The 14,142-nt window shown below is 37.9% G+C and overlaps 1 protein-coding gene across 3 annotated transcripts; it reads right to left on the bottom strand.

The window, feature by feature from the left end:
• Window positions 1–2,652: 2,652 nt before the first annotated feature.
• Window positions 2,653–8,268, bottom strand: LOC131774093 (uncharacterized). 3 transcript variants are annotated; one of them, XM_059090107.2, is made up of 7 exons: window positions 7,509–8,268; window positions 6,293–6,387; window positions 5,878–6,034; window positions 4,580–4,643; window positions 3,596–4,057; window positions 3,404–3,460; window positions 2,653–3,233 (listed from the first exon to the last, which is right to left on the bottom strand). In XM_059090107.2, the coding sequence occupies exons 1-7, from the start codon at window positions 8,190–8,192 to the stop codon at window positions 3,139–3,141; spliced, it is 1,614 nt and encodes a 537-aa protein (XP_058946090.2). In that variant the 5' UTR covers window positions 8,193–8,268; the 3' UTR covers window positions 2,653–3,138. The 3 variants fall into 3 exon arrangements, with proteins under 3 accessions (XP_058946090.2, XP_058946091.2, XP_058946092.2); XM_059090108.2 differs by having other exon boundaries at window positions 3,602–4,057; XM_059090109.2 differs by having other exon boundaries at window positions 3,906–4,057.
• Window positions 8,269–14,142: the final 5,874 nt, after the last annotated feature.

Here is a 14,142-nt window from a genome sequence, read left to right as displayed (position 1 = left end):
GTATGAAAACACAAGCCCTTCATTGAGGGCAACGGCAAAAATTACCATTCGTTTTGAATTTCTGCCATTTTTGGTACGCCTTGACACAGAAATTAGATTTCCTTAAATTAAAGTAGCTCAGCACGTTCTCCCATGACATTTGGCTCGTTACAGGCAATAAGAAAAATAACGAATCACCTAAAATGTTTCTATATTCGTTTGTGATTACCCGTTTCAGGCGCTAGCAAAGGGCTAGCAAAGGGATCATCTGCCACAAAGTTAATTAGGGACATAGGCAACTGATCCTTTAAAGTAGTGGATGGGTAAACCTGTGCTGAACTTTAAAAAAATTTTAGGATATTATTAGGAATTGATCGTGCAACAACCTTCGTCAAAAACTTTGGGGCTCTGCTCAGATTTCTTGATACGTTTAAACTGGAGGGTGGCAATGTTCCTTTCCTATGTGCCCCAGCTGGGAGAATTTGTATCGGCCGTGTTGGCTTAAACACAAAATATTCAGGGGCTTTGTGTGCCCACTGGAAATTCTAACTCAGTGCTATGCATTCAATGAACATGTTTTGGATGAAGTCACTGTCTGTCCAATTTAGAAATGAGGTTCAGTTCACTTCTACATTTAAAATTTTTGCTTTTGGGGGGGAGACTACTTGACTTGAAGTTATGATCGACCGAGTACAGCGAGGTTCGTACAACACGATCAACCGCCAAGTATGTTCCCTTGATAATAATAGGTATTTTATTATATTACGGCTGCTTCTTCCCCTACCTACGTTTTCCTTGTTTTTTTCCTTCTCGAGATGACGAGAACACTAGGGTAGGGTTTTTTCCGTAAGGTTTTTTCCGGCCCCGTTCATGTCATCACTCTTTCACGAAAATGTTTCATACTGTTTTTCAATAAGAGCGCACTTGAGGTCTTAATAGTCCATAGGTTATAAACTTGAAATGATTTTTTTCACTGATACAGAGGCTTCTATGTTAATTTCGCGCTTGAAGGGCAAAGAGTCTCTAAGAAGACATGTCAAGTGTTTACCGCAATTTATGTAACAAAGGGTTTGTTACCAACCAACAAAATGAACAGCTCGAAGTTTTCTTTTTAGCTCAGTTAGTGGAGCACTGCACCAGTATCGCAAATGTCATTGTTTTAATTTCTGTACAAGCCTAAATTTTTTCAGGCTTTATTTTCACTGCTGCGAGAGTTCTGCACTGCAAAAATCGCTCTTATCTCCATTTTTAAATCTGCAATTCATTTTCATAATATTCATCTACTCACAGTTGTTCTTAAAAAATCCTCCGTAAGGCGACCGCTTTAGAAATAATGGCTTAGTGAGATTAAAGACCCAAGGGTGGAATAGATTTGACATGCAACAAAGGAACAAGGTTTGAGAAGAAACAATACAACTTATTTGACTTTAGAATTTAAAGTACATATCTAACAATCCCTGCTAGGAAAATAAAAAAGCTAGTCGAGGCAGAAAGGATGGTTGCCGCAGGTTGCAAGGCAATTTTTTCCGGATGTGTGACTTATGACGTAATTTCTGCTTTATACGCAACGCAACCATAAGATTGAACATAATGTTGTAAATGATCCAAGACTAACAACGTTGGCAAATGGCTGGTTCCCATGTGGATCCCTTATGTGACCGCCTCTGCTCACACAAAGGCAGTCACATAAATAGACCTTTTCTTAGATCTGTCAGTTTAGTAAGTCTACGAGCCTAAGGTCATCCGCTTGAACTAGGCTTCATGTAGCCTACAATTATTCTTCTGAAAAAAAAAAAGGATTCACTCTTTTTTTTCGTTCTTTCCAAAAATGTGTCCAAGTGTGTCTCGGTACTTCAAATTATACTTTCACGCATCAGGTGAATGCTTAAGCAAAGCACACGTCGGCTGACAAGAAGCGAATTGGGTCGGAGAAGAGCGCACATTGCTTTATATTATAATTTGATAACAACGGAGGGGGGCATTGGGGCCCATTAGAAACCGCACAACCGTAGAAAAACTGAAAGAAAATTCGATTAAAACCGAAAACCGCATGCAAAACTGTCAAAACCGATACATTTTCACATCCCAGTTATTAAAACCCTGATCGATCCGATACAGTGGTGACAAGTGAAGCATACAGAGTAATATAAACTACGCTAATTTCATAACAGTATTTATGAATACCATGGACTTGGCATTCGTATCTTCTAGTATCTGCTTAAATTAACAGCTGCTCTCACGAGGACCTCGAGCGTGGTCTCTGCGGATTCGGCAGCTGGTAATGGAGCCTTATCAAATTAAGGAAATTGCACAAAAGTCGTCGATAGGATTGCAATTTGCAGTCGCAAAAAGCCATAGCTCTGGAAAGTTTCATCCAAAATCCCTAATCTAAAATTTCCATGTGCGAACTAAGACCTGAAAGTTTTGAGATTCTATCGGAATGTTTAGAGGAAGAGAAGAGAAACCGGAACCCAAATAGGTCTAATTAGAAAAACCGAAAACCGCATCGGATATCAAATCCGAAAACCCGTTAGTATTTTTCGCGAAAACCGAAAACCAAATGCTAAAAGGGGAAAATCCACAAACGGCAATGAACAACGACAACGATCGCGAGTGAATCATCTCTTTACAACTTATTTATTACCAGACCACTTTGAAAGGTTACTCTTTGTTTTATTCATATCTACCTGTGGACACTAATTTACAAACTGTATCTTTTTCTTTAGGACACTAATAAATCAGACCTCGATATAACCATAGTTGGCGTTACCTTTTTATTATATTTACTTGATAATAATGTTTTCGTTAGACAAGACTCATGAATATGATGTCTGTCCTTTTAAAACCCTAAATCATCATTTGAATCATAAGCTCTCATAAGCCTGGTGGCTTCCTGGGTCTCCTCGCCTTCTATAGCTACAACCGCTGTCAATAAATTTTTTGTCTTGTGTAAATAAGGCAAATAAAAGATGATGAAACTGCTTTTCTTGAAACGTCTACTGCAACCAATTTTCCTTTCTTTTACTTGTCATCTGAAGATGATGTGAAAGAAAGGCTATGACACGACTAGCCTGAACAATAAGTAACTGTAGTATGCTCCTTAAATTGATATAACTGACTCATTAATCATTTACAGCTGGTGAAAAACAACTTTTATTTTCAGCGGTCTTTGTATTCCTCTCCCCTTGTTACACATATCTCTATCGGGTCTTCGAATGTTTCCAAGCCGATGCTACCGCTTGATTTTCCACTAACTATAAGGGAAATCAGAGGGAGAAAGGTTGATTAGGCGCACAGTAAATGTACTTGCCAGTAGAGGAGGGAAAGGTTGCGCATTTCCTTATTTGGCCTACAAGGATATGGTCTGTCAAGCATGGTATGATCTCAGTAGGGATCTTGATCCTTAAGATAAGCATGCATATACCTCTTTCTGTTCCACGTGTAAACACGAACGAGTCCCCAAAGGTATTAGATCTCGTATCTGAGTAAGAAATCAGCAAGAAATTAGCTAATGACCACCTCTTTATAATTTTATCGAACCTAAGTCTTTGATCTTTATTTGAATTATTCTTTACTTCTATTTTTATTTCTGACATATCACTCGTCTACAACATACCTGTACCTTCTTCCTTTTTCCATTGATCACGAGTCTTTGTCAAATCCCATGCACTGCCAGCAACAAAAATCACTGCTACTAGTCCCACAGAGGCATAAATTATGATGGCAGCCGTGTCGTCCTTTTGAAAGTCTTTTATCTTTCCATAATCATCCATCTTAATATCGCAGTACTTTAACGAATCACTGGCTTTTTCAGCTTGAAATGGATCACAATCTTCAACGTGTTTCTTCACATTATTCTTAACACACTGCACAAGGGACTGAACTGGAAATGTTTCATTTGCAAGGTAGAGGCATGTGGTATTCACCTTCATTTCAGTTCCAATTATGTGGTGCTTCAGAGCCTTCACAATCTGCTTGTCACGATCCACACCCTCGCCTGCCTTGCAGCTGTAATACACAATTCGTTGCTTATTTCCATTCGCCAAGTGAGTATCAAGATCTTGCGAGGAATTCATCTCTAGAAAAATTTAAAAGTAGAAACAAAAAAGAAAACGGTTTTGAATATCAAACATAAATTTCTTCGATATCATTTCTGTCTTCACATGGATCTAGAGGACAATGGCTCTGAGGAGGTGTTGACAGAACTCTAATATAAAACTATATAGTTTTCAAACAACTTGACGGCCTCAACCCTACCCTCGTTTCTAAAGGCTGTTTCTCACACATTTTGAGAAAACTAAGCCAATTCAGTTAAATCTTCTCATTTATTCTTAAAATGAGAAATTACTTCATTGTATGAGATGTACTAGATTACAAACCAAAAATGGAATTTACATTAAGAACTTGGTGAAACAGGTTTCCCTCCCTAATTCAATCAAATCTGTGGTTTAAAGGCTGGCATATCCCAAATTTTTCTCAGTTGAGGTCGAAGGCTTATTCTTCCTGCGTTGTTAACAGCAAACAGAAATAAAATGAAAATAAGGTGTAGCTTTCGGTCAGGATCGTGATCCTTCGCTGCAATAAGGGCCGTTTAAATTACCTATGATTTTTGCGCCTCTGAACTCCTCCTGAAAGTACTGCTTGCTGCCATTAGGGACTCCGATCTGTAAGAAAGCATAAGGGCAGAAAAGTTGAGGTTGTTACGTCGTTAACAGGGAAACTAATTAACTTCGAAACAAGCCCGCGCTAGCGATAGGTACGAAGATTCTTATGCGTCTTCCTTCTTCTTTGTATTGCCTTTTATAGCCTCCTATTGCTGCCACTGTTGTTGCCACTATGGGTCTATTAAATCGCCTTTATAGTGCATACCCTTAAGAATTCTCTCAGTGAACATGTTTGGGTTATAGGCCGACTGACCTTGGGGAGACCTTGGGGAATTAAAACTCTTGATCGAATTGCGCCAAATATTTTCAGCATCACAATTATCAAGCAACAACCCCTGTTCACGTCGACATATGTCCTCCGATTATTTGCGTCGAAAGTCAGCGGAGAAAAGCCACTTCAAGAATTTCACTTTTTCATCATTATTACTTTATATGGAGGAAAAAACGAACTCGTTATGTAGAGTCCGGTGGTAGTGACATTAAAAAAGCTGATTTGAAATGCTGCTTCGGACAGTACAAAAAAAAGTCAACAAAATTTTCTGTCAAAGCGGGATACGGAAATTAGCAAAAGAGTTCTAATATAAATAACACCTGTTCAGGCGTGCTGGTGTGTCGGCTTGGTGCTTTGTTATAATTATGAGTTCTTTTATTGTTTTTTAAGTTTTACCTTTGCGTAATTTATAAAGCTTGTTTGTCGAACAGCGACTTCTGTCAGTGGTCATATTTGGTTTTGTCTCTTGACCTGAGCTTCGCTTCTCGGCCAAATATTCATTTTTCGGAAAATTTCGCAGCGGCAGGCATTATCAGTCGATTTACCAGCCACCTGAGGGGTTTATTTACTAAATATGAAGCCCGTCTTTGAAAACTAGAACCGAAAAAAAGTTTTGATGCTTCTCCAACCTGACCAACTGAAACAACGAGGATTATATCGCGCAAGTCGCTATTGCTGAAAATAAACATTACATTCAAGACTTCATCGCCCGATAAAGCCTAATACCATGCACAAAAAACGTCGCAATTTACAGGGGATTAATCGTGAGACTTTCGCTAATATTTAAATTTTTTTTCCTTTTGTGCGATTTGAACAGTTCAACATAATATCCTGTAACATCTTGCAAGCATTATTCAGTACCTTTCATGCTTGAGATCCAAAATTATGCAAAATTAAACATACATGTCATTTACACGAGGACAATTGAGACAAAAAGTAATAACGATTTAAAGATATAATTACAGATCGATTCAGGAGAGAATGGTGAGGTTTTGTCTGTCTTGCTGTCAATATGGAGGAAACTTCAGCTGCGAATATGGAGAGAATGATCATACCGATTATCATCCAAGCTGCAGCATAAATACGAGCTAGTGAAGACTTGGGGGACTTGTCTCCATATCTTGAAAAGAAAGGAAAAAAATACAGTTGTTTAGATAGTAGAGCTAACTTTTGTACAGTTTCTCTAGGTATGCATTACAGCAGTTCTCTAAAATTCGGTCAGAATGATCCGTAAGAAAATATTCTAGTTATCTGGTCTTCACACGCCCAAAATAAGATAAATCAAGTAATCATAAGCAACTAGTCATCCTACAATTTTTGCCGCTTGAGTGAATAAATTTGCATGATAGAATTATCTAGAGTAGGTGATTCCACAAACCCAACAGTAGTCATGGTAACCACTGCCCACCACGTTCCTTCGCGAACGCCTTCCCAGAAGGACCGTGGAAACTCCTCAGAGTTTTTTCGTCGATCCTGAAACCGAAAAGTAAGCTCTGATGAATTGAAAGATTCTTTGTCGAGAAAGCTAGCTTTGAATGCAAACCTCGTAGAGAAAAATGTTTCTGAAGGGTCTTGATATTAGCAGGCTAGTCAAGAACTTAAAGAAAGCGACAAAACTTTTAAGTCTTTTAAGGCGTGATCTAAAACATAGGAGCTATCTGCTGAACTCAAAGCGCGACAATGTTCAGAATCTCGCTGATGTTTGAAAATGTGAGAGGCCCTGTCACTGGAAGTTGAATTTATAATAGATAGAAAAATGCTAATTATGATAAATGGTGACAACAAGAAGGAGGTAAAGCATGAAAGTGTGATAATTAAAAGGATAGTTTGAGATTTACATGGCACGTTTCGCGGAGGTAACAGGCATTACAGCCAACACATGCAAACTTATAAACCACACGTAAACGGAGCCCGTCGGCATCTTTCCACGCGTGTTAGAGAGCACTCACATTTTCAAACATCTGCAAGATTCTGAACATTGTCGCGGTTTGTGTTCAGCCGGATAGCCTCCATGTTTTGGATCACGCCTCTCCGGTTTTCAACTCAAGATAAAAGAGGCTAGTCATATTCAAAGAGAACAACCCTCTTTGAATCAACAATTACACCATGTAAGGACGTTTCCAAAGACCCTTTGGAAGCATCACTCTATTTATTATAAATTCAACTTCCAACGCTTTGTATAGTAATCAACTGAAGATGACAGAAGTTTCTGTCGAAACATGTTTTACAAACTTAAAACTTTTGTCGTTTTCTTCAAAAACCTCGTAGAATTGGAATTTCTTGAAAATATATGGCGAAGGAATAACGGAACAAACGTTGTTGAGCACTCGATAAGGGAGATCGCCGAGGGAAGATGGTTGGATTGGATGCAAATGTCATGACCAAACGGGTAGCATATGTTCAGTGAGTCCTTAATGTACTACGCCATTTTCTTACCAAACCATCCTTGAGTACGCTGAGGATCGGCGATAGTTTGATTTATCATACAGTAATATCGGGCCTCACTTGAGACAATAGAACATGATTTGAAATAGGTAAAAACAAGTACCAGATCAATACCCATTGTATATCGAGAGGGAGACTGATCAACTTACCAACAGCCATATGATAACTCCTGATATCAACGTCCAAGTGACACAGATACAAATTATTGGCCAGAGATGGGCAGCAGAATAGGAAACCACCATTACGATACCACTGTTTCCTTCTTTCATAACTAAGTAAGCTGGTGGCGCGTTTAAACCACACACAAATGTTTTTTTCTCGAAGTTTTTCTCTCCAGTAAAGACAGGGTAATTATACGTGATCAAACAGTTAAAGGACGCTTTGGCCGTGTTCACGCACAAATGCGACATCATCCGCAAAATAAATTCCCCGCGTTTTTCCCAACTGTGTTTGAAAGCACTAGGTAATTCTTTATCCTCCGGCCAAAACTTTGGCTCCTTCCAGTTAACCGAAATGTTTGTTGACTGAGAGGTAGTAAGGACATTTTCAGTACAATTGATTCTGCAATTTTGTTGTAAATTCTGCTTTGCCACATCAATCTTAGAATCGTTTACAGAAGAAGCGCAGAGCTCAAGAAGCTGCCTCACGCACGTAAAGCTGTAAAACCGTGGAGGTAACAGATGCGAAGTTGCCTCACTGCAACAGTTTGTTAAATTTATGTTTGAATTATCCTCACAGCAGAACTTATAGCACATACTTTCGTCACCTCGGATGTCAGTCCAACGGGTGAGTAAGACTCCAATTATTGCAAGAAGAGACGCAACAGTTTTCATTTTGTGAGTGAAGGATCCTTTTTGCTTCGATACCTCGACGATGTATTCGAAGTGTTTTAAAACAAATATTCATTAGTGTTCTTTGTGTGACAAAAAGTCCCAGATGTTTTTACTCATTAATATTTTTAGACTTTTCATTAGCAAGTTAAAAGAAAACGGGCTTCTGCTGCTGAAGAGAAAAACATCCTGAGTCACGGCTGAATGACATTAATTAATCAAATATAATTTTTGAGATGTATTTTCTTTGTCTTTATGAAAACTCGCCGATAAAGGTTTCAACTCTCCTCTTGACGATAATTAATTTAAAAAGTTATGTATGGCACATTTGTATGGAAATCGACACCAATGACGCGGATATTACTGGATAAAAAGGAGGTCTTCATTAGCGTCTCTCTGTGAAGCGTTCACAATGGATGCCATAGAGAACAGGTAGACATGAAGGTATTCTTGAAGCTCCCTGGAGACCCAGATGCGAACACTACATTCATGGAATATGAAATATTCTTTTTAGGCTGCTTAAATTCATGAAAAAGTGTATTTTACTATTTTCAAAATTATGATGATGCAAAGGTGAGCAACTAACACCTGCAGACAAACTAATATTGATTACTCCCTTTCCATCAAGTTATTGCCATGGCTGGTATCATGACGCAAGTATACTGTGTTATTTTATGTTGATATTTCCCACATGTAATTTTATGCCATCTCCTTTGACGTTTACGCGACTTCCCTTTAGTGGTCATTAATATGTAATGCACTGGATTTTTGACAATTCCGCCTTCACCTTTTTTCAGCAAAACAAGGTTTTAACAAAAAAATTAATTTTTATAATGCTTTCCCCACAAAAAGTTTCAATTCGGACGGCATTCGCGTCGCATGAGAAAAGCTTTTGAAGATTAAATGCCTATAACAGCAGGCAAAAGTTTTTTTTTCTGAAACGTGTAATGAGTTGTAGCTGTTGTAATTTAAAAAGGAAAAAAAAAACATCTTCCTCCGCTCAAAGTTTTCCATTTCTATAGAATAGGAACAGGTTAAAAAATAAGTCAGAAGATTACTGGCTCCCCATCTATTAATTCCTTCGCAACTAAAGAAATCATTTCAATGAATTGAACATATTGCATGAAACCATAAATGACAGATGTGTTGGCAAACTGTGTGCTATATGTTTTGTATGTGCTTAGTCGCTTAGCAGGCTGAAATAAGTTGACTTAACCAGTTAGCATGCCTCCACGTTTCCTCTCCATTTATTCATTTATTCGTTCATTCTTCCATTCATTCATGGAAGAATTCGTTCACAAGGATTTGTTATCATTGATATCCCTACTGAGAAGAACAATGTTTACACTGCAACTTTATCCAAAAGAACTCGGAAGCTGCTAATCATATACTAAAAACATTACATTATGAACTGTTTTAGAAAAACTAAAACAGCTCAAATGACTAGGTCGTAACACTTAATCGTGTCTTTTGACGTAAGGTTTTCTCATAATAAATTTTGATATCTAAAACTTTAAAGAATTTCCTTCATCAGAGATCTATTGTAGAGGATCTCATTCGGTCAACTTCTCTATGTGAATACTAATATGAATAGATTTACATGATAGGTTTTACTAATTAAAAGCAAAATTTAATAAATATTTTCGGTGGTTTTTCAGCAAGCCCTCTAAAATTGCGTGAAGATTTGTGAATAAAAGTTAGGTAACAGTGAGGTTAAACAGTAAGTAACCCGAAACTAAACCCAGATGGTGAGTAAAAGTTCCTAATATAAGAACGGTATCGAAGTACGGTATGCTTTAACGGGTTACTTTAGTGTGCAGCTATCATCATTGCCGTTGCTTCACAGGGCAAGGATAAAGAGACTTCAGAATATTTGGCGCCGTTTTCATAATTGGTGATTAGAATGGGAAGTAGGGCCCTAAGGAGAGGATGTTAAAGTTTTCTTTTTTAACTTACCAAGAAAATGTCGTGGTCATTGCACTTATTGAAAAAGCGCATTCGCCTGCCTAGTTAATTAGTAACGCCAGACTGACGGAGGCAGGTGCAAGGCAAAAGTGTTAAAGTGAAAAGTAATATTTTAATCGCTGACACCTACATCCTTGTTGCATTGTTGAAGATTTCAACTACTTCTCAAACTATTTTTGGTACAATTCTACCCATTAACAACATTTCCAATTTCACTATACAATTGTTAATATTGCACATTATAACTTAAGTTTCTTTGCCCATCCGGTTTTAATTTTAAAATAACATTAATATAATTCTGCTTGGACATTTATCAGATCGTTGAAATGTTTATATCTTCCACTCTTCGCTTCTTTCTCGCTTTAATCCTGGTGGAAGCCCTCTCACCACGCTTGCGGATACAAAATAATCGCATTTCTATCTGTTGCGCCTCTGTGAAGTTTTTTCTTAAAATAATTTCGAGGAAAGCTACTCGAAACTGTCTTAATCTCGCAGCATAAATTATTGGATTGGCAACCGAATTTAATATTGGAATAAACCCTCCGATGAATAAAATGATATATGTAATATTCAATCAATATTCAAACCTTGGAAAGAACGAGCCAAATAACAGTTATGGGAAAGTAAAATAACAGCATCGTTAAAACAACATAAGTTGTCAATTTCAAGGCTTTCTTTTCTTTCTCAAACTTTTGTCTGGACTCCATCTTGACTGCAACCTGCTGGGCGCGCATTTGCGTTTTGTGTCACCGAGCTTCCCTGTAGAGTATAAACTGGCCAACAATTATAATCGCTAAGGATAGCCAAAAAATCGCAAGAACCGGGAAGAGGAATCTAACTTTGAAGACCAAATAAATAATCGTGAAGAGGAGATTCACGACCCAGGCGACGATGGAAGCAGCCACTATCCGTCCCTCGGTGACACAAACATTATGGCTATATGGAAGAAAAATGGCAAAGAGGCGCTCGACGGTCATCAAAACTAATTGAAATAGTGAAGCCCCGCAGAACATTCCTAGCCCGCCCATTGCTAAAAGTTAACCTGATCAAGCAAGTCGTTTTAGATAAATCTCCCTCAAGGGTTGATATCACTGACATTACCACCGGAAAGTAAAAAGGTTGCACGAAAACTCCAACTAACAGATCCGTGGTTTCCAAACATGCAATAACGACATTAGAGTTTGTTCTTAGCCGCTGCCTGGTTTTCACGGCGACTATCACCACCAGATTTAATACAACTGTGAAGGGAAATGTAACGCAGTTCAAAACCAGGGAAGAAACTAAGGCTACATTAACTTCGGGAGGTACATTATGAAGTTTGCGTTTCAAAATATAGGCTTTTACATTCAATTGGTATCTCTTGGGAAGAAGAAGCACTTGAATTCATGATTAGCATTTGAGTTGACTTTCATCCATCCCTATAAAGTTACTGGATTCAATTGACAGCTGAACGGCTTTTCCATGTTCCTTTGTCTCTCGTATTACTTGAAGATTACTGGCATATCCGTGGCCTCGAAGAGCATTGAATGATCAAATCCTTTCGCTGAGGAAGACTTTATAAGGATGTTACTGATAGCAATTACTACTTCAGCGTTTTCTTTTGGAGCTTTCAGCTCACGGAAAACAGAAATTACGAAGTGTACTTATACAAATGAGTGCATTTTTTCTTTGTTTTAGGTGTAAGGACAAATCTTTTAGTTAAGTGGACCGTTACTGAAGTGTCTTTTTTCATATAATGATTGTAACTTTGTCTTCTTAATGTACTGGTTGCCAAATTTTAACACAATGGAGGAACACTATTGATGCAATCGTTTCCTTTAGTCAGTCTCTCCTTTCAGCGGAAGAGGCTTATGGTTTTCCCACGATCAAAATTGTAAGTGGAAATTTCAAACAATAGCCGTCATTGGTGATTTTTTGATGAAACTGATTGCTCACTTCGCACGAACATGCCCAATTAAAACGATTAGACAGTTTATCAACCGTTTACGAATATAAAAATTGTATTAGCTTAAAATTTAACAATTCAGCCAATTATCTGATGGAGGCAAGCTAGTATAGATGACGCTGAGATTAATAATAGCACGGACAATCATTTTCTTTATTCATATACGGCTCAAACTATAGGTGATCGATATAAAATAGCGGGTTAAATTGGTTCAAATAATTTTTGGGGGAGAAAACCCCAGATTTTTGACGTTACGAATGACTTTTATTTCAAAACGACGCTGAAATGATTCAGCGTCTGAATCACAAAAAAACAAATCTGTTTCATCCCTTGTGTTGGGAGCGTGATAAATACGTCCACGGAAAATGGACGTTACAAATTGACCGAGACAAAGTGAATGCATTCTTTATAAAGTGGTTACATAATAGTAATACTTTCGATTTAATCGTTTCTATCAGCGAAGAGCTGCAAACGATCAAGGTTTTCTCACAATTAATTTTGATACTGTAAACGTCAGTAGAACGCCCTCAGCCTTTGCGGGAAGTACAGTGTTCCTCAAAACGTAAAAGCAATTTTAAGTCGGTACTGTGCTGCCGTAAGGCTTAAAGTGTGAGAAGTACTCTCACTTATATTATTAGAAGTACCCTTATATATTTCTTTGAGAAGTACCCTTATTTCCCTTCGCCTGAATGCTACATAATAAAAGCTGTGGCGATCTTTCAGCAAAACAGTATATGATAATGACGAATCCCTCAATCTTCACTTAATCGCCGTAACAATAATTGCTAGAATGATATATATCAGCGAGATATCGCAGGAAAGTTAAAATATTATTCCGTTGATTGATTCTTGCAAATTGTCAAAAAACGGTGTGGCATATTGTATTACCGTGTATCGTCGGATCAGCTACGCCGCCTGTTTTCAGTGTTTATCACTCGTATGATTACAGACCGAATTGGTCTCTACTCGGCCTTTCTGCGGCAGACCGCCAGCAAAGTAGACTACCTTTTTTCGTGGCTTATGCTCTCGAATCTTCAAAGCGCATTGGAAGGAAAATGCGCGAATTTTATGATTATCGTTTGCATTTTTTGAAAAAATATACTTATTGATCTTTTTTTTCAGCCTGAAAATTTAGAGGCTTAGCTGATGTTACCTTCAGTCTCCCTACGCAATACTTCTCAAATTACTGCATAAGATGTTTAGTTCACAATTAGATGCGTGCATGTGTCTGTTCACTAAGAGATTTCAGATGACCTCAAAATCTGTTACAAATAAACTCGTTGCAAACGAGGCGCAGCCAGGTGTGTATATAACTCAGTTTAAAATATAATTCTTATAATCTGTACACTCATACCTTATTATCTATAATTTGATTCATATAATCGACAGCGGTTTTATTCTCACGATCTCTTAACTCTCTCATGATATCAAACTTCAAACTCTTTTGCTCTTGGACACCAATTTTATTCTCACGATCTCTTAACTCTCTCATGATATCAAACTTCAAACTCTTTTGCTCTTGGACACCAATTTCAAATGATCTGGCTCTTAAAAACTTTCATTAGGATCTTTGATTCATGAAGATCACTACAGCGATTTTCAAGACTTAAAAACAATCCCTGAAACTAAATGAGAGACAGAATCATGGCCCTCCCTTCGGACTTGTTAAAAATCGACTGACACTCGCAATATGTTTTCACCGTATTTCTATTTTCTATTTTCTGCTCAGGGGCCCCGTCTCTCGAAAGTTCCAGTAACTTAACAGGCCCGAAACAATAAATAAAATAAAAATGGCATAGAATAGAGCGGAATACAAATTTAAGGGATAGAAAAGCAGATTCTGGCATCCTATCTAGTCCATTTTGTTTCTATAGCTGATAGCATCATTGTATAATTTTCAAAACTTTTGAAAACCCCCACTTTCAATGAAAACAGAATAGTTTTAAGGGCATGTTTCGTTACTGGGACTTTCGAGAAACGGGTCCCTGGCAGGTAAGCAATCATAACAAAGATTTCGCTTCATTTTGACCACGGCCCTGTCAG

The sequence above is a fragment of the Pocillopora verrucosa genome, chromosome 3, assembly GCF_036669915.1.
Source record: "Pocillopora verrucosa isolate sample1 chromosome 3, ASM3666991v2, whole genome shotgun sequence".
NCBI lineage: Eukaryota > Metazoa > Cnidaria > Anthozoa > Scleractinia > Pocilloporidae > Pocillopora > Pocillopora verrucosa.
The sequence above is the reverse complement of the archived record's forward strand: the minus strand, read 5'-3'. Positions and strand labels throughout refer to the sequence as shown.

What these genes read in the sequence shown, in the direction of transcription:
- LOC131774093 (XM_059090107.2), bottom strand. Translation starts at nt 8,192, where the DNA reads ATGAAAACTGTTGCGTCTCTTCTTGCAATAATTGGAGTCTTACTCACC. An exon ending in GTTACCATGACTACTGTTGG is followed by an intron (nt 6,035 to 6,292) that starts GTTTGTGGAATC and finishes TTTCTTTTCAAG; the next exon opens with ATATGGAGACAAGTCCCCCA. An exon ending in ATTCTCTCCTGAATCGATCT is followed by an intron (nt 4,644 to 5,877) that starts GTAATTATATCT and finishes GCTTTCTTACAG; the next exon opens with ATCGGAGTCCCTAATGGCAG.